The sequence below is a fragment of the Drosophila sulfurigaster genome, chromosome 3 (genome assembly GCF_023558435.1).
Source record: "Drosophila sulfurigaster albostrigata strain 15112-1811.04 chromosome 3, ASM2355843v2, whole genome shotgun sequence".
Taxonomy (NCBI): Eukaryota; Metazoa; Arthropoda; class Insecta; order Diptera; family Drosophilidae; genus Drosophila; species Drosophila sulfurigaster.
In genome coordinates, this window is record NC_084883.1 from 28116975 (window position 1) to 28142511 (window position 25537).

Below are 25537 nucleotides of genomic sequence, written 5' to 3' on the forward strand. Positions count from 1 at the left end.
CTTGCTTAACTATTAATTGTTATCTCCCTTTAAAATATCCATAACAAATATATTTATTTTATTATAAACTATAGTTCTTCTACTAGTTTGTGTAACTCTTAAATATTCATTTTTAAATGTATTCAATAATTGGTACAAAGTGCAATGCAAAAATAAATCTACATTTATATTATTATTTCCCCTTCATTCAAATTTCCGGCAGAGAATTCAAAATGCGTTTTACGAGCTTGAGACTCCTCATGTCTGATGTTGTTGCTGCTGTTGCATGCTGCTGCTGGCTTGTGTTTGCGTTCTCTCTCGCTTGAATTTGGCTTGCATGATGACCATCATGCCAAGAAGTTAACAAGTTTGCGCCGTCGCCGCCAATGGGAGAAAGGCCGTCGACGATGACGACGCTGATGAGGCTCTGCATGAGGATGGGGATGAAGTTGGAGACGCGAGTCATGCGGCAATGAGGCTGCAACAGCAGCAGCAGCAGCGATGTTGCTGCGTTGACGATGAATGCTTAAAAAGAGCTGTGTAAATTTTAATGGCTGCAGTTGCATCCGCGGCAGCAGCAGCAGCAACAGCAACAGCAGCAGCCAAAGCAGCGACATCCACATTCACATACATCCCCCCAGCCAAGTTGATCGTCAGTCAGTCAGTCAGTCAGGCAGGCAGCTTTCAACAGGTAAAGTCAGACCCAAACTCGCAGCGCAGAGTCGTTATAAAGTAGTATGTTCCAGGCCAGTTCACCAGCAGCTAGGTGCGTAGGGCGCCTTCAGCTGGCTTCGCTGCCAACTGCAACAGCAACCATCGCTGCTGCTGCTGCTTCGGCTGCGGCTGCGGCTGCTGCTGGCGTCGCTGCGTAATTGTAGGCCACTGTTTTAGCTTGTTGTCGATAATTAGCGCTTGTTACCCCGCGCTCCGTTTGGCCGCGCATGTTTTGCCTGCGTCTGCCTGGTTATTATTTATTATGAGCTTGTTGTTTTTCATCATAGCTCATTGCCCATGCCCATGCCCATGCTGTAAAGGAAACATGCTATATCCCATTCCATAGAGCAATTCTCTCTCTCTCTCTCTGTCTAGTTATTTCCCTCCACTTCGCTGCGACCAAATGCATTTTCCATAATTATTTCGAGAGTCGTTTGTTGTTGCTGTTGCTGTTGCTGTTGTTGGGGTGCGCGAACACGCGCGCGTCTGCGCAGCAAGTAAAAGGCAAAGCGACTGCAAAGGCAACCTGGCTTAAACGTTGCTCTTTAGCCGAGACACACACCCCCAGAAAGAAGAGCGAACGAAGAACGTGTCGTTCACTTGTTGCTCTCGTTATTGTTATTATTGCCCGCTGTACCTGTTGCTGTTGCCTGGCATGACGCGTAATATAATATAAATATAAACAGGGAGCAGTTAGTTTTCAATTTTTTTGTTCTTGCTGCCGTTGCTTCACGGCCATTCACTGAAATTGTTGCATGGGGCAACACTTTTCAGTTTGTGCCCCGCAGTTGTTTGAGCATCGCAGGCAGTTAAGGATGCCAGCCATCGATGTGAGACAGCAGCAGCAACAAGACTCAAGTACCAAGCACCAAGGGATATATTATAGTAATTACAAAATTAAGTCGAAGATCTCTTCACGGTGTAAAAGTTATCTTGCAACGCGCAACATCGCTTGACTATGTGGCAAAATCTGATAGCAAGCGATAAGATGCAACATTCAGTTGGCGGAAGGTAGCTCAACTTGCAATTGCATACCTATGTTAACCGAGTGCCAATTATTGGCAACCTTGTGTACTTTCAAATAAATTAAGAGCTGAACACGAAACTATCTACACTTAAGAATGTTTTCTTTTAAGTTGAGTTTCTATGTATTTTTGCTAATTAATTGAAATTAATTCGAGGAAAAGATGGTAACAGCTTTTTTCTATATTTTCCTTGCCTCTCAATAAAATCTATTATTTTAATTTGATATTTTTGTATTCTTCATTCGGCCTTTTATTACAGCTGCAAATTTAAATGATTTTTGGAATATGTTTTAATACATTATCTTTCAATGGAGCTGTCTTTAATTACACCATAATTATTGATGAGCGTTTTAATTCTTTAAATTATAAATTATTGTTTTTTATTTATATATGAAACAACCAATACTTTATTTGTAGTTTACAGTTTGTAGTTCCCTTTCAATTTTTTAATTTAATATTTATAATAAACCTATATTTGAATTTCAAATCTCTTTTCTCTATATGTATTTGATAATTTTAAAAGCAAACTCGAAAATATTTCATTCATTGAAACTTGGCTTAACCTTGAAGCTGCTTGTAAATAGTTTTTCCCTTCTGACTGCAGCATAATAAACGGAGACAATATATTGAAGGAAAAAACACATTTTTGCCTATACAATGCAGAGCAATTAGTTCTTTTTTTTTTGCAAACTGCGTTTTTGAACTCAAGGTCTGCCTTAGGTAGGTCAAATAAAACGATCAAAAATTATAGTATGTGTCGGCTGTCGGTTTTTAGTTCTCGGTTCTCGATTCTCGGCTTCTGGCTTGATAAATGTACATTTTGGTTCACACATCTGCATTGGCAAACCACAATCCGGTGGCTGCTTATCCTTCAAGGCTGTTAAAACAATTTACACCAACAGGGACGAAGCAATGCAGCAGACATGCGGAGGGATTGAGGTGGATGGGGGACTGGCTGCAAGGCAACAACAATCGAATCTCGCATAACTTTGCTTCGTTCGTTCGGTGATCGTTAAGAGCATTTTGTGTGCCTGCTGCCCTTACTCCCTCAGAAGTCTGTCCGGTTGTCCGTCTGTCTGTCGTATGCAAGCAACAGCAGCAACTTAATCGACATCGTTTTCACATTGTCAATTGTCTGCAGCACTCTGCATGTCCATGTCCATGTCCTCCACAACCTTCACCCATCAACAGCAGCAGCTCAGCAGCTCAGCAGCCAAGCAGCCGAGCAGCAAACAAAAGCCAAGTCACATCAAAAAACAACAACTGAAAATGGAGAATAAAGCTTCAACTTCAACATCAGCAGCAGGCAGAAGGCTTCAGCTACAGCTACAGCCTCAGTTGCAGTCGCAGTTCCAGCTTCAGCTTCAGCTTCAGCTTTAGTTTTAGTCTTAGTCTCCTGTCTGGTCTCTCGCTCGGCACTCGACTTCCTGTCAAAGTTCAACAAACCGCCCAGTCAAAAGCACTGCTGCTATCTCTCCACCCCTCTTCCCTTTCCCTTTTCTTGTTACCTTCTTCGGACCGCTTAACCATGCGCTATAATTGCAGATTGCAGTGGAAAAAGGCGAGCAGCCACAACAGCTACAGCCACAGCAGCAGTTGCTGGCTACGTTTCGTTAATATTTTTGCAAATTTTTTTAACCTCCACTTTGCAGCTCGTCGTCGTCGGCGTCGTCGTCATCGTCGTCAGCGTTGTTGCTCCTGGCACAACCAAAAACGTAGCCGACGATCGAAAAATCTCAGCAATAAGTCGCCTCTCTTTCGCCTGCATAACATCGCATGTGTACGCAGAGTAAACCAGTTTATCCCTCCGCTCCCCTCCGCTCCAACAGCTCCTGCTTCTGCTCCTGTTGCTGTTGCTTTAGCTGTTGCTGCTCCTCATATGGTTTGGGTGAACGGTGTCTTCTGGTTGCCGTTGCCTGTTGTTGCCTGTTGTTGCCTCGACTGTTGCCTGCCTGTGATCGATTGCTGTTTGAGCATGCAAATGTGTAAAGACGCCTCCACCGTCGCAGCCGCAGTCGCAGCCTCAACAGTGCTGCATAAAGTTGCAAGTCGCAAGTCCGAAACCGGCTAACTGGCATGGACAGAAACGTGTCCGATTGCAGCAGCTTTGGCTTTTCGTTTTTTATTTTCCCCCTCGTTGTCTTCTTGCTGTTGTTTTGTTGTTTTTTTTGGGGGGGCAGCAGCGACAAAATGCTAAATATATTTGTAAGTTTGTGTTTTGAAATATGTTGCTGACGATCGCCTGGCATTGATTTTCAAGCAGCGGTAACGCCTCACAACGCTTCCCTCCCGCTTTCCCCTTTAGCCCCCTCAGTTGCCCTTAGCTTGGTGTTGGCTTGTTTTTGGTCGTGAGATGTTTGCTGCTGATTTTTGATGAATTTATTAAGATTTTTGTGAGCTGCTGCTGTTGCTTTGTGCTAAACTGCACAAAAATTCAAAATAAAATGTCGAAAAGAAAACTCTAATGAGTTTCTGGAAGCGCAAAAGTTGAAGGCAAAGTCACAATCGCAGTTGTAGCCACAATAGAAGTCACAGTTGAAGTCGACATCGAAGTCAAAGTCTTAGTACCTGAAAAATGCTATCAACGCCTTTACGCTTGAGCTATGATTAGTGTCTTGGTTCGGGTCAACCGCATTTTGGGATTGATATATTGCCGCAGACCTTAGTTCTCAGTTCTCAGTTCTCAATTCCTGTCCCGTTGGGTTGACCGCGAGCAAAGACCACACATTTTGGGTCCTTTACCTAGACAGAGACACGGATACCACACATTTGACTATTTCCAAGCAATTGGCCGTGTCTAACAAAAGGCCAGCCCAGTTAACTGCGAGCTGAGCTCTGTGAGTCCTTCCGAGCGTTTCAAAACATCTCCGATGTGCGCACAGCATGCCAGCTGTTGTCCTTTCTTGCTTTCAAAGGTTTGTTTAGCCAGCAGAGCAAAGTAATTGTGCTTTTTGCCATGGTTATTGTGACTTGGGTCGATTCTACCTATTGCACGACAACAACAGCAACAACAACTACCACGTACCTCAATCTACCTATCGGGACTCTATCTGCCTTTCTCTTCATATGAGCTACATAACATAGCTAGCTAAGAACACTGACAGCTGCTTCTTTGTGTCTTGCGCTCTTCTTCTCCTTTCGGGCATATTCGTTGCGCCCTACAGGCCATTTTCTTGTCCTCGCCGTGTTCACCTTTTGTTACGCAAAACGTTTGTTTACCCAAAAATCAAAAAAGAAGAAAAAAACGATTGGACAAAGCCGGAAAATTGGTAAATTGTGCTGGCTTAGAGTTCTTCGTTCGTTTTGCCCAATGTTTTCTATACATTTGTGATTTATTTTGATCGATCGTTGTTCGTTTTCTTTTGGGCTTAAGAACTGAACGATCTGCTTAGTCGTCATGCTCAATCTTTTCCCATTTCCCTTCGGGACATCCCTCGACTTTCTTTTCATTTACCTTGTTTATTTATAGTCTTAATTTTGGTCGCTCTCCATTCATCGAGAATACCCCACAAATAGTTCCCGAAAATTGCACATGTTCACACACCATTTGTGTGTGGACATTTCCACGACATTTGTGACTATAAGACTCGGTTCTCATGACTAGCCAGGTGGGCTGACAGGATTCGACTACTGTGGCCACTAAATGCATAGCTCCCCACCGTCAGCTGAAGCACATGCTCATTGTATATCACGCACAGTGGGATACAAATGCTTGTGAACAAGCAGAGTTTTGATAGTGTCGAGTCTTGACTTCCTTATTTTGTCATTTTCAGCGGAAGAGGATCTACAGCACACTCTTATAATACTGTTAGGTGCACAATGTGACAATGCTAATTTGATTTATTAGAACTTTCTAAAGGTAAACTTGATAATAAGAAATAATATTGTATATACCATTAATAACATTTAATGAACCAAGAAGGAAAAATATCAAATCGAGATTAAAAGTTAAGATATACATTGTTTAAAATATAACAAAAATGTTTTCAATCTTTAAAAATCTTGAAATAAGAATTTTAGGTTAAAATATCGACAGTTCACTTTAAATTATTTGAGTAACAAGCTTAACAATTTTACGAACAAATAAATTTCCTGGTTAAAAGTTATGTCGAAACATCTTCAATAGTTTGGTTAGCAAAATAATGCATTTTAACATTGAATGGTAGACCATTCATATGTCTTCAATTTGTATCCAAAGGATCGACATAAAGAAACATAATTGTTGTGTCAATTGATGAAAACTAAATCTGCCACTCCAACTCAGAAGACTGAGTTCTAGTGGCTGTTTAAATATGTTTTTATGTTTGAACGTATTAATCTTTGGTCTGGCCAAGCGTTCATGATTAATTTGCTGTTAAGGATAAGGATAAGGGTGCGATAAGTGTCCGTTTTGTAGCCTTAGCGATTGTCTGTCAAGTTGACAGCTTGAATCCTTTGGCTCAAAGAAGAGCAGCAAAGAATTTATAATTTTTATATTAAATTTCCAAAGCATGTGTGTAAGTGTGAGCGTGTCTGTATGTGTGGCTGTCCTTGTGCATACATGATCTAGCAGAAAACTCCTTTGAGGGATTTTCAAGGACTTGCCAAACTCATCAAAGCAATTCCCCAACTCATCATCATCGTTGCTCAAGTAAAAAATAACGACTTAAGCTCTCAATCAATCAGCAGCTGCTGGCTAAAGCTATTGTATGCAGCAATCGCAATCGCCAAAATCCGACGGGGGAAGAGAAGAAGAGAAACCCAAGCGAGCAACTTTCGAGTTCCAATAGCATTTAAATTATTGAATACCAAATGCATTAGGCATCTCTCAGTTGGATTTCCCCTCCTCCCACTCACTACAATGCTGTCCGTCCGTCTGTCTGGCCACAGCAAATCCATAACTGACAAATCATTTTGTGGCAAGTTAAGTTAAGTCTAAGCAAATCTCGGGGCCAACCGACGACGAGCTCTCAACTCAACTCAGCTCTCATATCAATTGGCTGTGCAGTTAAATAGCTTTGGGTGTGTATGGGAATCCAATAAAGCTGTCACATGTGCCCGCCACTAAGAAGAAGCCTTTTGTGTGCCCTGGCACTGTTGTTTGGGTGTGAAAATCAAAAAGAAACTTTACATCTACCCTCCGTAAACTCTGATTCCCCCTTCTCTCTTTCTCTCTCTCTTTCTTAACACAGCTCACAGCTGGCAATGCCGTTTGGGGCAACTTTCGTGCAAATTGCCAAGTGCTTTTCGGGTTTCGAGTTTTGTGTATGCAGAACTTAACAAATTTCCATAACATTCACACTACACACACACACACTCGCATACACAACAAACATACAATGCAAGGCATACAAGCCAAAGTTAAAGCTTCGTCTTCGATCTCAGGCCACAGTCTCAGTCTCAGTCTCAGTCTCTGTGTCTGTCCCTCTGTCTCAGTCTCAATCTCAGTCGCAGTCACAGCCCCAAGTCGCTGTCCAGTTTCAGACGTCGCTCTGTTTTATTTGCCACGTCATTTTTCTATACCCTATATGCAAATAGCTTTAAAGGGTATTTTGTGCAAGGTTGCAATGGAATCTTCGAGTATTCGAAATTGTGTCAACATAATACTTTTAGAATTCATATCTACTCTTCAGAGAGTCTAAAAGAATATTTTTAATAATTATACTTTCTTGGAATATATTATTATCTGTTATCGAGATCGTATTCGAATTGCTAAAATATAAATGTACTTTCATTATTAACTGCTGGAAATATTTTAGTATTTAATTTCTATAACTGACAACAACACAAAATTCAACGCAGTTTCATAATTTTAAAGTTAACAAATATTGGTTAATTTTTTATTTATTTTTTTAAATGCAATATAGGTTAATTTTTCATAAATATCAATGGAGTAACCTTGGATCAAATGTATATTCATTTCAGCTAAAAATCTGTAAAGCTAAAGCTTTGAAATTCTCGTGCTTTCTTAGTACTTAATTAATATTGCATAACAGTTGCCTATTTCGCAGATAGCAAACTGATTAAAAGTTTGTAAATTAATTGCTTAACACCTTGATAATTGAATCAAATAGATCAAAGGGTATCTTGAAGTGTCTATTCTATGCTTTGGCTGCCTTAGTTTTTTCTTTAATTTTTCTGTTATTTCTTTTTTTTTGTTGATTTGCGGTTAGCTGGAGTCGCCGCGTGCAATGTCGTTTTGGCTGGGATTGTATAACTTTTTGATTTTTTAAGTAGACACCTAAATGTGAATAGCGCAACGAATCGTAGCAATGCGAACCACGTCTCTGCAACCGCACTCTGCACTCTGCACTCCACTCTGGTCCGCTTCGAAGTCACAGCGCGAGTCGCATCTGTCAGATATATTTTTGTGGCTGCTTAGTGAAGTGTAGTTAGGATCGATGCTTCACTGGATCCAGCAACAACAACAACAGCAACAAGTATATCTGCAGCCTGAGCTTGTTTTCACCTTAACCTACACGAAGTGATGGAAATGGCGATGGCAACAACGGCGGCTGCTACGGCTACGGCTGCTGCTGCTGCCAATAATGCAATGGAGAGGCGTGATAATGCAGTTTAGTAAGTGCTGGCTGAGCCGATTCGCTCTCTCGGACAGACTGTGTTGTTAGCAGCGACAGCGGCAGCCGCAGCGAAATTTACCTACAAGCCTTAGACCAGGCAACGTCTAACGGATTGGATTGGATTGGATTGAGTGACTGGCCGAGTCGCTGACGTTGTTGGGCCTTTTGGGCTTGGACCTAGGCCTGGACGTGGACCTGGGCCACAAAATGTGCAATATGCAGCACTTGGCACGATATTTTTTGTTGGTTTTAAATCATTTAACTTGGGCTAGAAGATGACGATGATGGCGATGACGACGACGACGACGACGACGGCGATGATGATGATGGCGATGCAGATGGCGACGCGAACGGCGCAAGACACTTAAAACGTGATCGAAAATTGATGTTGCGCTGCAAACCAGGCAAAGCTGAAACCAAAGCCAAACCTCTAACCACACAGTGTGGCTCCTCAAACATTTTCCTTGGTTCTGGCAGTGCGGGGGAAATAAGGTCACGTGCAAAATATGTTCGTGGTGCTGGTCGAGGAGAGATGTTAATGATTTGCAGCTCCAACTCCAACTCCAGCTTCAGCTCCAGCTCCAAGTTTTGACTGCGACTCCAACTCCGACTCACAACTCGCAAGTCCAACAATTTTTGCATATTTTCTCTGGCTGCAGATAGTAGGTAATATGCTCGTTAATGTGGCCCAGGTTTAGCTCGCTGCAACTGCCTTGATCTCACTCTGTGTGGAGTTCAAAAACCAGGAAGTGACTCAACAACAACTACACAAAACGGCAAAACGGAGGTGAAAAATATGACTTGGTTATTTATTGTTGAAGTGTTGCAGTGCAAAAAGCAAAAAGGCGCAACAGCAACAGCAATAGCAACAACAGAAATGTTCAAGCAGAAAGCAAAACCAAAACCAAAACCAAAGCGTTGTTGGGCCTAAAAAACTTCGTTTGGGGTATTTAGCCAGTGATTTATTTAGCCTGGCACGCCAGGCGATCCGCCGCGCTTCTCACCGCATCTCACGAGGAGCTGTGGAGAAGCTTCCCCATCCCCATCCTCCTCCTCCTCCTCTTTCTCCTTCTTCTCTTCCTCACACTCCCTGTTTGGTGAAGTTGACTCGAGTGGAGCTAGCAGCTGCGCGTCTGCACCCAAAGAACCAACCGTCCGACCACATACCACATATACGACTACAATAAGCCATAATTATCCAAACGTTGATCCGACTGGTTGTGCACACACATACACACTCATTCGGATGTGGTGATTTAGATCTGAAAATGCTCTATACTAACTGTACATAACTCACTCTAAACGCGCGCGATTGTATTCGACAATATTTTGAATCGCTGACTCTATAACCATGAATTAGCAAATTGCTTGATCTAAATACGATATTCCATGATATTTATTCAGCCTATTAAACTATTAAAAGGCATTATTATACTATAGTATTTAACAGATTTTTTTATATTTGATTATATTTTATAAAACCGCCTTTCTATTACTAATATGGCATAGTTAGAAATATTTCTTAATAACTTTGGTCCTAAATTGAAAAATTAATTATAAACATACACAAAAATGATAAATTGCTTTTGAATGAATTTTGAATATATCATGTTACTATAATTTTAAAAATTATATTTTGATTTTATCAATTCAATTATATCCGAATACACGAAACACAAAATATTATCAAAATATTCCATTTCCACAAATTTATCTATTGTATAATTATTGCACTTTTTATATATACATAGGGTGTACATATAATGATCAGAGTACTTGCACGGACAATGACTTTTTATACCCGCTACCCATAGGGTAGAAGGGTATTATAACTTTGTGCCGGCAGGAAATGTATGTAACAGGTAGAACGAGGCATCTCCGACCCTATAAAGTATATATATTCTTGATCAGCGTCAACAGCCGAGACGATATAGCCATGTCCGTCTGTCCGTCTGTCCGTCTGTGTGTCTGTCCGTCTGTGTGTCTGTCCGTCTGTCCGTATGAACACCTAGATCTCAGAGACTATAAGAGATAGAGCAATAATTTTTTTTCGACAGCATTTGTTATGTTTGCACGCAGATCAAGTTTGTTTCAAATTTTTGCCACGCCCACTTCCGCCCCCGCAAATCAAAAAAATCGAATAACAAGCGTAGTTTTAAAGCTAGAGTTACTAGTTTTGGTACTTACTATAATTGCTATAGTAGTTATGATTCCTGAAAATTTGGTTGCGATCAGATAAAAATTGTGGAAGTTATCAAAGAAATACTTTTGCATGGGCAAAAACGCCTACTTACTAGGGGTCTGAGTTGCTTTGGCCGATAATCTGGTACATTGTGCCGTCTATGGTATATTTTGAATGGTGTGCTGTATCGATATACCAAACATACCCTTTGGTATATTTTTAGTATTTTTTTTTAGTATTTTCGGTATATTTTGAAAATAATACCGCAATATTTTGCCCTTATTAAAAATGGGTAGCGGGTATCTCACAGTCGAGCACACTCGACTGTAACTTTCTTACTTGTTATTGCTGGGATTGTAAAAATATTAAATCAATTTCAATACTTAATTCATTTTTGATTGCTTTATATTTATATGCGAATTATGGAATTTGCATTTCAGAATATTCACCCTACTGCAGGTACAATTTGCTGTGCGCATACCCTATAATTTGGGTGCCAGCTAGGGTAGAATTTAAAATATACCATTAATAATAATAAAAAAAAAATAAGGAGTTATTTATATTATTAATATTATGAAAGGATTAAGAATGAATAATAAGGTAAGAAAGCTACAGTCGAGTGGGCTCCACTTTGAGATACCCGCTACCCATTTTGAATAAAAGCAAAGCATAGACCAAATTAATGAACAAAAAAAAGTTATAATAAAAGAATATTGAATATTTTAGAAATATTGAATGCTAAGGATTTGTCAATGGTGGATATGATATATGGATTTTTGGAATTAAAGAAACATAAATAGATATATGTTATTTATATGAAAACGGTAATGAATTTAAATTGCTAGATAATAATTTTTGAAATTAAGGCGAATATTTTATAGACGTATGGCACTGATGAGATGATGATTTAGTATTCATTTGACATTCAACAAGATGGGATTCAATATCGTTAGCTTAGGCTTCCTACTGGGATTATTTGCAATACATATGACTTATAATGTTGGTATAAACCCAATTTCATTATTCATTGATAATACTATAATATGCTTTGCTCTCTCTAAATTTTAAGGATGCTGCTTATTTAAAATGGACAAATGTGATCTGCAAAGTTCACAACACAACATGGATTCACTTGTATGAATGCCGCCTGAGAGCGATTAGTCGAAATGTCACAGTTTTCAATTTAAATGGTACCTTGGACTATCCAGTTAACGACGTTCAATTGAATCTACAATTATTTAAAAGAGCAAATGGTTATAAACCATTTCTACTCAAAACAACTTATGATTGTTGCCTTACCATTAAGAAGAGGTGCAATCCCATTGGAAAATTCATATTTAATCTTTACAAAAATTTTTCGAACTTTAATCATTCCTGCCCATATGAGGTAAGCACTCGATTCTTTAATTTATATTCACATGTGATGATAGTAATAAATTTTTAGGGTCCCTTTTTAATTAAAGGATTTCATGTGATTGCGGACAAATTTCAACTTCCTCTGCCAACAGGCCAATATATGTTAGAAACACATTGGTTTATCGAAAAAGAATTGCAAATAACCGTCAAAGTATTTTTCGAATTCGCCGAAAATATTATCGATATGTAGAGTGAAGGTTGAAAAATGTATGTTGTTGTATAAGGTATGGTTAATTTAGTCAAATATTTGTAGTTGATATATGTTTTTAACTGACTGTGAATTAACCTTTTAAAAATAAATATTTTTTAAAAACTTTCTGTCACCAAATTATAAAAGTTCTTCAATTTACATATAATTGAACCAATTACGAAACTAATATATGTTTAGTATTCGCTTAAAATTCATCATTACCATATATGCCAATTTTACTATTGACAATCTTTTTTGTTCAGCTATCAATTAATATGCGAATAAGTTTTTTTTATTGTTAATAATCTAAAAGCGCCTAAAAATTTAAATGTTACGTGCAATACTCATAATACAACGTGGATAAATCTAACTAAATGTCGCCTTAAATCATTCAGTTGATATCTTCAAGTTTCAAATATAAGTGCAAACATTTTAATGCTGTCATTTTAAATGCTGTCAAATCACCTATAATCACAGTAATATGCAATTGATGTGTCGACTTTATGGATATGTTTCTGTTTATTGTGCATGGTTGAAAAGATGATGTATCTAACTAAACATTGTCTGAAATTGAAATAAATACTTTCCAAAAATGAAGATCGGTTAAGTGGTTATACAATCAACTATAATAGCTGAATAATAACATAGAAGTATTCAACAGAGTGTTTAGTATTCATTCGAAATTTAACACAATGAGATTTGAATTCGCAAGCTTTGGCTTCCTACTGGGATTATTTGCAGTGTACATGTCTCATAATGTGGGTATATTAAATTTTTTACACATTATAGTTCAGCAATTAATTTATATTTCAAGGAAGCCACTTACATAAAGCTTACAAATGTTATCTGCAAGATTCACAATACAACATGGATTCATATTTATGAGTGTCGATTGAAAGCGATCAGTAGAAATAAAACAGTCCTTAATTTAAATGGAACTTTGGATTATCCTGTTCACACAATCATAACGAAGTATCAAATGTTTAAGAGAGCAAATGGTTGGAAGCCATGGTTGCTAAATACAACTTTTGATAGTTGCCTGGTCTTAAGAACGATGTGCAATCCCATTGCAAAATACTTTCATAATTTATACAGCAACTATTCCAACTTTAATCACTCCTGTCCATATGTGGTGAGTACTTCTTGCTTGATGTTGTATGTAGAATAATATGCAAAACTAATAAAGTAATTTTAGGGTCCCTTCATAATTCAAGGGTTTCATGTGAAGTCTGAAAACTGGAGGCTTCCTCTACCAACTGGTCAATATTTAGTAGAGTCAAATTGGATATTTAGAAAAGAGGTGGACATAACAGTGAAATTATTTTTCGAATTCAAAGAAAATATCATCGATATGTAAAGGGCGATCATTTCACTAACATATTTTTGTGTCTTGTATATGGTATGGTACATGGTTATAAAAATTAATTTACCAAATATTTGTAATTTTATATATGTTCTTAACTTCCTGTAAATTACCTATTTTAAAATAAATGTATTTTAAAAATTAGTGTGTGCATAATATTTTGTCATCAAATTGGAAAAGTACTTGCAGACGTAATTCGATTTCAATTTCCGTCTAATTGAGGCTAACGCGCAACTAACATATGTAAGTAAAACTAGAATAACTGATCGATTAGTATTCTTTCGAAATTCATTAACACGGGATTAATTTTTTCTGCTTTGACATATCCAATAATGTGAATATAAAATATTTTGTAATTATTAATACATAATTTCTTATATTACATATTGTTGTTACTGAAAACCGAACTTATTTAACTTAACTTACACACAATATACTTAGTTTGGAACTTAGTCTACCAAAATTATAATATATTCTGCTTTTAAAATAGACTTGCAAAAACTGAACAATTCACGGCAAAATTTATTTTCGAAATCAACAATAATCACAGCTATTGTCAGAAACTATTGTTGAGAATACTTTAGAAAGAATTGCTGACTCGACATGGCGGTAATAGATATAGTTCATGGACGAATTTAGTAACTATAAACCGTTTGTAATTAAAGCAAAATCGTAATCGCTTTATTTAATTATATTACAACTATAGTTGATATAATAAATTTGAATAACTGTACAATCGCATAAATATGTTATGAGACGAACTATGAATCGATATTCGACACCATGAGATTTAATTTCATAGTCTTTGGCTTTCTACTAGCTTTGGCTTTGCACTGCAAATAAGTGCAAATGTATTATAATGTGAGTACAAAACATTAAACATTAAAACAATATTAACAATCCAGTCATTATTTTATATTAAAAGAAAACGACTTACAAATGTTATCTGCAAGATTCACAACACAACATGGATTCACCTCTATGAGTGTCGCCTTACGAGTAAAGCGTTCAGTCGATATATCACAGTTTTCAATTTAAATGGTACCTTGGACTATCCAGTTAACGACGTTCAATTGAATCTACAATTATTCAAGAGAGCAAATGTTTATAAACCATTTCTAATTAAAACAACTTATGATTGTTGTTGGAAAATTCATATTTAATCTTTACAGAAACTTTTCGAACTTTAATCATTCCTGCCCATATGAGGTAAGCACTCGATTCTTTAATTTTTATTCACATGTGATGATAGTAATAAATTTTTAGGGTCCCTTTTTAATTAAAGGATTTCATGTGATTGCGGAAAAATTACCTCTGGCAACACGCCCATATATGCTAGACACATATTGGTTTTTTTGACAAAGAATTGCAAATAACCGTTAAAGTATATTTTGAATTCGCCGAAAATATTATCGACATGTAGAATGGAAGGGTTCAAAAATGTACATATGTATGTGTGTTGTATAAGGTACATGGTTAATTTTGCCAAATATTACTATACTATGTTTTTAATTCTTTGCAATTTGAAATAAATGTATTTTAGCAATTTAAGATTAGTTATTAAATTGGAAACGTTTTTGCAGTCACAATTCGAATTCAATTGCCGGATAATTGAGGCGATGACAAAACTGAAATATGCAGTTGATACGAGAAATATTGATCGTTTAGTATTCGTTTAAAATTCATCATTACCATGTGTATCAATTTTACTGCTAAAACTCTTTGCCGTTCACCTATAATAATCTAGAAAAATCTATATCTAGAAAATAAATGAAAGCGAGCAACTAAAATTTGTCAAATATTTCGTGCAAGATTAGAAGAAGGTAGCCTAAAGTCATTCAATTGACATCTTCAAGTTTAAAATATAAGTGGAAACAGTTAACATTGTCCAAACAATTTGAAAAATTCGCGAAAAATTATTTTAAATAAAATCTCATCTGAGCCAATGAGTTCAGGATTTATTCAGTGATTTACGTACAAAATTAAAAATAAAATTTGGTGAATAAAGTACCAAGTACCAAGTAAGCAATATGTTCTGGTTTTAAAATAAATATGAAACTTAATTTAACAAAAAAATACCCTAAAATGGCACTGTCAAATCATTTATAATTACAGTGATATGCAATTGATGTATCGACTTGATTGATATGTTTGCATGGTTGAAAAAATTATAGATAGTCAGTAATTAAAGTAAATACATTCCAAATATTAAGATCAGTTAAATTGTTATACAATCAAATATAATTGCTGAATAATAACTTTTGTCATATAAGTAGTATTCAACAGAAAGTTTAGTATTTATTCGAAATTCATCACAATGAGATTTAATTTTGTAAGCATTGGCTTCCTGCTGGGATTATTTGCAGTGTACATGTCTCGTAATGTGGGTATAATACATTTTTTAACCATTATAGTTCAGCAAATATTTTACATTTTAAGGAAGCGACTTACATAAAGTTAACAAATATTAACTGCATAAGTCACAACACATCATGGATTCACTTTCATGAGTGTCGCTTGAAAGCGATCAGTAGAAATAAAACAGTCTTGAATTTGAACGGCTCATTGGATTATCCTGTTCACGCAATGATACTGAATTTGCAAATGTATAAGAGAGCAAATGGATGGAAACCATGGCTGCTTAAAACAAGCTATGACAGTTGCCTGGGCGTCAAAACGTTGTGCACTCCATTTGGAAGATTCATATATAATCTATACAAAAACTATTCGAACATTAATCACACCTGTCCATATGTGGTGAGTACTTCACGCTTTAAGTTGTAAAATATATCCAATAATATGCAAATCTAATAATGAAATTCTAGGGTTTTTTCTTAGTCCAAGGATTTCATATAAAGGCTGAAAATTTTTTGCTTCCATTCCCAACTGGCCAATATTATCTAGATATGCATTATGTATTCGGAAAAATGTCGGCCATAACAATTAAAGTATTTTTTGATTTCGTCGAAAATATTATCGATATGTAAAAGGCATATGTGCAAGCATTTCACTAAAATATTTTTGTGTCTTGTATATGGTATGGTACATGGTTATAAAAATTAATTTACCAAATATTTGTTGTTGCTGTTTCTCACTTACTGTAAATTAACCATTTTAAAATAAATGTATTTTACAAATTAATGTGTGCATAATGTTTTGTCTTCAAATTGGAAAAGTACTTGCAGTCGTAATTAGATTTCAATTGCCTTATAATTGAGGCTAACGAGCAACTAACATATGTAAGTGAAACAAGAATAACTGATCGATTAGTATTCTTTCGAAATTCATTAACACGGGATTAAATTTTCTTTGCTCTGACATATCCAAAAATGTGTATATAAAACGTTTTATAATTATTGATAATTTTTTATATAACATAAGCTACATGTTGTGGCTTCCAAACTAAATGTAATACATTTAAAAAAAATATTTTAAATTAAAAAAAAAAATATATATATATTATATTAAAATTAAAAAATATATGTCAATTTTACCACTAAGAATCTTTGTTGTTCACCTATCAAATAATGTGCGAATAAACTTTTTTATTTTTAATTATCTAATGTGCGAATAAACTTTTTTATTTTTAATAATCTAAAAGTAAATGTCGCCTAGAATCTTTCAGTTAATATCTTCAAGTTTCAAATATAAGTGGAAACAGTTAACATAGTGCAAACATTTTGAAAAATTCGTTAAAAATTATTTAAAAATAAAAACTCATTTATACAAATGAGTTTAGCATTTCATTTACATACAAAATTAATAATAGAATTGTATTGCAAATTTAGTATGTCATAACTGCAAATACAGGATTTTCACTACCAAAAAATAACCTAAAATAATGCTGTCAAATCATCTATAATTACAGTGATATGCAATTGTGCACCTATATTTGCTTCCATTTCGTTATTATTTCAAATGAAAAAAAAAATATATATATATATGCAATTGATGTGTTGACTTGATGGATATGTTTTTGTTTATTGTCCATGGTTGAAAAGATAAAGTAACTAACTAAACATCGTCTGTAATTAAAGTAAATACTTTCCAAAAATTAAGATCGGTTAACCATTATAGCTGAATAATAACTTTTGGCATAGAAGTATTCAACAGAGTGTTTAGTATTCATTCGAAATTTAACACAATGAGATTTGAATTCGCAAGCTTTGGCTTCCTACTGGGATTATTTGCAGTGTACATGTCTCATAATGTGGGTATATTACATTTTTTTACTCATTATAGTTCAGCAATTTATTTATATTTTAAGGAAGCGGCTTATTTAAAGCTTACAAATGTTATCTGCAAAATTCACAATACAACATGGATTCATCTTTATGAGTGTCGATTGAAAGCGATCAGTAGAAATAAAACAGTCTTTAATTTAAATGGAACTTTGGATTATCCTGTTCACACAATCTTAACGAATTTGCAAATGTTCAAGAGAGCAAATGGCTGGAAGCCATGGTTGCTTAATAACACTTATGATAGTTGCCTGTCCATAAGAACGATGTGCAATCCCGTTGGAAGATACCTTTTTAATTTATACAGAAACTATTCCAACTTTAATCACACCTGTCCATATGTGGTGAGAACTTTATGCTTGATGTTGTATGTAGAATAATATGCAAAACTAAAAATGTAATTTTAGGGTCCCTTCATAATTCAAGGGTTTCATGTGAAGAGTGAAAATTTGATGCTTCCTCTACCAACTGGTAAATATTTACTAGAGACAAATTGGATATTTACAAAAGAAGTGGACATAACAGTGAAAGTATTTTTCGAATTCAAAGAAAATATCATCGATATGTGAAAGGTCGAGCAAGTCACTAAAATATTTTTGTGTCTTGTATATGGTGTATGGTTATAAAAATGTATTTACCAAATATTTGTAATTTTTTATATGTTCTTAACTTCCTGTAAATTACCCATTTTAAAATAAATGTATTTTAAAAATTAGTGTGTGCATAATGTTTTGTCTTCAAATTGGAAAAGTACAGTAGAGTCCGATTATAACGACTCCGCTTATAGTGTCCGTCCGGTTATTGCGACGAAAAGTCGATGGCTTGGTTGGTCCCCATAGAAACTTATATGATAGGGCCTCCGCTTATACCGACGAAATTTTTCACAATTCAACCGGATATTGCGACGAATAAAAAAAAAAAATACAGCGAAATAATGCCAACAAATTTAAGTATCAAACGACGCTGTCATAAAAGTATGCATTTATCAGTCATTGGCACTCTTGTTGGGTGCGTAGGAGCGACAAGAAGGTTCTTACATTCTCACTACTCTCTGTTAGTTTTAGCTGACGCCTTAGCTTATACTAAGGAACATGCAGGAATACGATTTATTACGGAAAAACCCTGCTGTTAAATTAAATTTATTAATTTTTTGTTTTGTTTAAAAATTAATTTGTTTTATCTTGAAAACCTATTACGAACATGGCAACCATAAAAAAAAAACAAAAATTAGTTTTGCTCCTTTCGGTTAGTGCGTCTTCCGGGTATAACGACGTAAAAGCGTCCCTTGAAAGTCGCTATAATCGGAATCTACTGTACTTGCAGACGTAATTCGATTTCAATTGCCGTATAATTAAGGCTAACGCATAACTAACATATGTTATGTAAGTGAGACGAGAATAACTGATCGATTAGTATTCTTTCGAAATTCATCACGTCTGGTATACATTTTTCTGCTCCGACATATCCAATAATGTGTATATAAAACATTTAATAATTATTGATAATTTCTTATATTACATAAGCTACATGTTGTGGCTTCCAAAATAAATATAATACATTTAAAAAAAAAATATATTAAATTTTTACAAAAAAATAATATTAATTAAAATTACAATTGACCACGTAAGCTGAAAACCGAACTAATTTAATATAACTTACACGCAATATATAAATAATATATTTAGTTTGGAACCTACTCTACCAAATTTATAATATATTCTGCTTTTAAAATAGGCATGCAAAAACTTAACAATTCCCGCCAAAATTTATCTTCGAAATCAAATCAAATCACAACTATTTACAGAAACTGTTGTTGAGAATACTTTAGAAAGAATTGCTGTGTCGACATGGCGGAAATGGATATAGTTCATGGACAAATTAAGTAACTATAAACCGTTAAAGTAAAATCATAATCACACTATATAATTATTTTAAAACTATATGTAATATCATATGATGAATTTGAATGACTGTACAATCACATATGTATTGAGACGAACTATTGAATACTAAACTACCATACATTCGAAATTCAACACCATGAGATTCAATTTCATAATCTTTGGCTTTCTACTGGGATTATTTGCAATGCAAATGTCTTATAATGTGAGTACATTACATTAAACATTAAAACACTATTAACAATTCAGTATTTATTTTATATTAAAAGGAAGCGACTTACTTAAAGCTTACAAATGTTATCTGCAAGATTCACAACACAACATGGATTCACCTTTATGAGTGTCGCCTTAAACCGATCAGTAGAAATGTCACAGTCTTTAATTTAAATGGAACGTTGGATTATCCTGTTCATGCAATAACCCTTAACTTACAAATGTTTAAAAGAGCTAATGGCTGGAAACCGTGGTTGCTTAAAACAACTTATGATAGTTGCTTGGGCTTTAAAACGTTGTGCAATCCCATTGGAAAATACTTTTTTAATTTATACAGAAACTATTCGAACTTTAATCACTCCTGTCCATATGTGGTGAGTATTCGAATCTTGCAGTTGTATCTTCAATGATTTGTAATGCTAATTACAAAATTCTAGGGTCCCTTCTTAATTCAGGGGTTTCATGTGAAGTCTGAAAATTTGATGCTTCCTCTGCCAACTGGTCAATATCTGCTAGAAACGAATTGGATCTTTGGAAAAGAGTTGGACATAACAGTTAAGGTATTTTTCGAATTTACCGAAAATATCATCGATATGTAAAACAGTGATTTGTGAATATTTGTGTATTTAAACTAATTTGGACTTGGTATAGTTATTAAAATTGTATGTTCTAAAACTATAATTTATATTCATTTTTTAATCTGTCGTGCAATTATGTGAGTTGGTGAGGCAAATAAAGCAATACTTGATTTATAAGTAAGTGATAAATCCGTGTATTGTATTAATTCAATATTGTGAGAGCGAAATCATATATCATTGTTATTTGGCTTTCATCTTCCTTCCCAACGCCTCCTTCCGCTTGCGTTACATATGCTGTCAGGTATCGCATAGACCCTGCTCAATCAATTGACTCTGGAGTAGCTGCAGGGTGCAGAGTTGCAACTAAGGTGCTTGAAAACGTCGCATCGATATCGTCATCGTTGTTGCCGTTGCCGTTGCCGTTGCTATTGCCTGTTCCCCGCCCCTAACTGCCCCCCGCACTGCACCGCACCGTACACCGCAGCGAACACCGCAATCGACTGTCCAGCTGAACTGATGATGCTCCAAATGCGGCCTGGGCGCTGTCCGAATCGATAAAATGCACCGCGATCCGCGGCACACATCAAATTAGTTATTAATTGAAGTGGAAAGTTCTCAGAATGTGTAGCTCGGCGGGCGGTCAACGCGCATGCGTTCTGATCCCAAGTCCCAGGTTGCCAGCTCTCCAGATCCTCAGCTCTTGGTTGTCGGATAGTTTGCCGGTTCGAACGGAATTGGATTTTGAATGACGATGAGGTGGAATCAGCAACAGCAACAACAACAACAACAACAACAACAGCAATGAGCGGAATGAGAATCGAAGAGTTGTGTTACCTGTTGTGTTAGCCTTGTTAGCCATTTTGTTAACCTGTTTTGGCGCTGTGTTTGCGCATTTGAATTTTCATTTATTATTGTATAGACTAGTAAGTAGAAATAAGTATGCGAAGTCGTCGGTACTCGTTGCATTTCTAATTTGAGTCATGTGACCAAAAACAGTTTTGTCCTAGTTGTCGCCTCATGCAACCGCAAAGCTCGAACAATTGGTGAATGGTTTTGGCCATAAATCTTTTATTTTTCTCTTTCGATTTGTTGCCGCTTTTGCCGACCGTTTGCTATATGTACACACATTTGTGCCATTACTATGACAACAAATTCATGAGAAAGTACGGCTGCCGCTGCCGCTGTTGCAGCAGTAGCTGCCACAAGACAGACAACAGACAATAGATGAGAGCAACACAGAGAGGGAAGAAAGAGGGAGAGCGACGCGACGAAGAGTTTTTGGTGACTGGCTTGAACTGCTTGGAGAAAGGGGGTTACAGCGACTGCGACAGATAGAAGGAGGCGGAAGAGGAGGAGGAGGAGAGGTGTGGGTACCTGCATCATCTGTTTGTTTGCCTGTCATTAGAAGAGAGAAAAAAAAGCAGCGTTGAATGTCGAGAGTCGAGAGTCGACACTAGACCGAAAGTCTGCGCTCACTTGTGCTTCTTTAGATTGGACTTGAAACTCAACTGAAGTGCACTTGTACGCCAAAACAAGCCACGTCACTTGGCCACTACACACACACACATACACGCACGCATACCACACTCGACTCCAATCTAGACACACACACACATACACACACACAGACACATCGCAATCGCCAATGCCATCGTCATCATCCACATCAGCGAATGGCCAGCACATCAAAATTGTGGGCCGCTGGCCGATGGCTGCTGGCAGCGCCAATCGCCAAGAAGCCTCAACAGTAACAACAACAGCTTTGGCTTCACCATCGTATCGGCATGGCATGGCTTTCACTCGACATCTCGTTAAGTGTCTTGTAAATGGCATTGTTTTCGTTTTTCATTCAAAAATGTGCGACGCACTCAACGAGAGGGGAACACTAAACACAAAAAAAAAGCGAGACAATGGCCAACGGAGGCATCTCCTCCTGCTTCTACTCGAACTGCATCTCCAACTCCAACTTCCACCTTCTTCTCCCATGGCCACTTCACAACATAACAAAGTGCAACCAAGTTGCGCCCTAGACCGTCATCATATTTGTCATAAACTTCATAAATTTCCACAATAGTCTCTCTCTTCCACCTTTATGGACCTGCGAGAATTGTCCATTGACTGACTGACTGAGTGACTGCAGCGAATTGCATTCGTATCTTGTGTCTGTGCGATGCGAACTTATGGATCAGATGTCCAAATAGAAACTAACTTATTCGCTCGCTCAATGATTGCCACATCAATAAGTCTCTGATTACATTATTGCATTAGCATTTGGATTTACATAATTATGGTTATATCTATCCATCTGTCTATCGACAACCATTCTGCCTACGTATCGCCTATCTATCGCCTATGATGACCAGATATGAATAGGTGCAGCTTGATATGAAATCAAAAATCTCACCGTATTATCATAATATGCATATTAAATTCAAAATGACCGAGTTTCCATATCAAATCTCTTCCAATGCCCATCAAAGAAGGTCAATCGACTTAGCTCTACTTAAGCCATGCTGCAAATACTCTCAACGAAATGATACGACAAAATATCATATGGGACAAGCTTATTATTCTGTCTCTCACTCTTTGGTTTTCTCTCTCTCTATCACTCTATTGTTAGATCCAATTACAGCTACCGTTCGAATAGGTCTCGCATCCGGTGAAAGGATTTTAATGGCATCACTGCAAAACTACAAAAGCAAACATTGAAATGCAGAAATATGCTTCTGTTTGAACTTCAAGAGTTTCGTTACTTGTGAAACAAATATATTATCTAGCAATGCGATATTCTTGTTGCAATAATGTGTTATATAGTATGTTAAAAAAAAAGAGAATGACATATGCATTTATAGAAAAGCAACGTTGAAATCATATAAATTTACGAATTTGTTGTTTTCATAATAATTTGTCATAAAAAGTCAGTTTTAGGGAAAAATAATTAAAAATTTATAATAATATATAATAATAAAAATTATAATAAGTAATAATGCAGAGAACTCATCATATAATTTTATTTTATAAAGTATATAAAATATTTATAAGTAAATACTTATTTAAGTGTTTAAGAGTTATTACAGATATTTAAACTTGTTAACATTTTGTGTGATTTCCGAACAATCATTTGACTTTTTGAAGCGAATCTTTAATTTTAAAATGAAAGATGATATTTTCCCCAGTTTAGTATTCAATCGATATTCAAAACAATGGGAGTGAATATATTAGTTTTTGGACTACTATTGGGACTATTTGCTGTACAGGTTATCTATAATGTAGTGCGTATACGTGTTTAATATTAAAATAGAAATCTAACATATTTCACTTTCAAAGGAAGCTGTCCAGTTCAAATTTACCAATGTCAACTGTTTCAGTCACAATGAATCATGGGTTCACGTTTATGAATGCCGTCTGAAAGCAATTAGTCGAAACCTCACGATATTCAATGTTTATGAACTGCTTAAATATCCTGCTAGAGATATCACATTAGATATGCAACTATTTAAGAGAGCCAATGGTTACAAGCCTTGGCTAATTAAGACTTTTATTGACGTGTGTCGTGCTCTCAGAAAAGCTTACAATCCATATGCAAGGATTGTTTATAGTCTCTTTAAGGATTTTTCCAATATTAACCACAGTTGCCCCTATAACGTAAGTAGTCATATCTTTTATAATATAGTAACCTTTATTAACTAGTATACGAACAGGGTCCAGTAATAATTAAGGGATTTCATATTACAGCTGCTAGTATAGGACTTCCCTTGCCAACCGGCGAATATCTTCTGCTTATGAAATGGTTCTTCGACAAGAAAATACAGATAACCACAAAAGTGTATTTTACATTCACCGAGAACTATATAGATATGTAAAACCCTACCAAAAACTATTCACTTTAATGACTGTGTCATGCCACAAAATAATAATTGCACTACAACTATATTATTTATAATCACAAATATATAATACATATATAATATAAAATCAAAAAAGAAAATTAACAAAAACAACTAATCAATCACTTGGTGTAACGAAGCGAGTATGAAATTTAAAATTTTAAGATGTAATTTCAAAATTGTTATGTTGGTGTAGTATTCATATGAAATTCAACGTTATGGGAGCTAAAATCATAACTTATGGATTACTCTTGGGACTATTTTCTGCGTACCTCTCCGTTTATGTAAGTAGAAATGGTGAATTAAAAGTGTGGATTATAAATATTTATCGTTCTTAGGAAACTGCTCAGTTAAAAATGACAAACGTAATCTGTAAGAGTGAAAATAAATCATTGATATATGTCAATGAATGCCGACTAAGAGCTATTAATCGAAATATTACAATTTTAAATCTGAATATATCAATGCTCTTTTCATCCAGTAATATTTTACTAGATATGCAAATACTTAAAAAAGCTAATGGCTATAAGCCGTGGATAGTCAAAACCGTCGTAGATGTTTGCAAGTTTGTCAAAAAATTCAATAATCCTATTTTGAAAGTTGTTTATACTATCTCGAAAGAGTATTCGAACCTTAACCATTCCTGTCCTTATATGGTAAGTTTTAATCTTATTATATTGATCTCAATAATAATTAATAATTATGTACGATTATTTACACGAGCAGGGATACCAACTAATTAAAGGATTTCATGTGCATCCTAAACAACTACATCTACCTTTCCCGACTGGTGATTATCTATTGACTTTGAAGTGGATTTATGACAAGAGGTTTCTGCTGACGACGGATGTATATTTTTCATTCACTGAGAATATCATTGATATGTAGAAAGAACAAATTATCCAATATACACATTTGGGTGACTAGGTTTATGTTGCAATGTAAGATATAGTTTACAGTGTGTTCTGTAGTGTAGCATTGTAAGTCTAAGCCAATAGTGTTAAATCACTACTAAAGTGAAATACAAAGTCGATAATAAATGTGAAATATAATTATTGGTTAAATCATTTACAGTATTCAAGCGATAAACAATTTTTAATTTAATTGAATAATCAATACCGTTTACTTGTATTTTTTAACTATTGTTCGGGTTTTTTACCGCATAATGTACGAAATAATAACATCACGCTCTTAGCAATCTAAAATGTTGAAATTTCAATGAGTATTTATTGTATTTATTGTATATAGACACACAGTTTAAATTATAAATCACAATTATGTATATGTC

The 25537-nt window shown here is 35.7% G+C and overlaps 1 protein-coding gene across 1 annotated transcript; it reads left to right on the top strand.

Moving 5' to 3' along the window:
• Positions 1 to 24375: 24375 nt before the first annotated feature.
• LOC133844975 (uncharacterized) lies at positions 24376 to 25189 on the top strand. Its single transcript, XM_062279274.1, has 3 exons — positions 24376 to 24533; positions 24588 to 24905; positions 24976 to 25189. The coding sequence occupies exons 1-3, from the start codon at positions 24453 to 24455 to the stop codon at positions 25135 to 25137; spliced, it is 561 nt and encodes a 186-aa protein (XP_062135258.1). The 5' UTR covers positions 24376 to 24452; the 3' UTR covers positions 25138 to 25189.
• Positions 25190 to 25537: the final 348 nt, after the last annotated feature.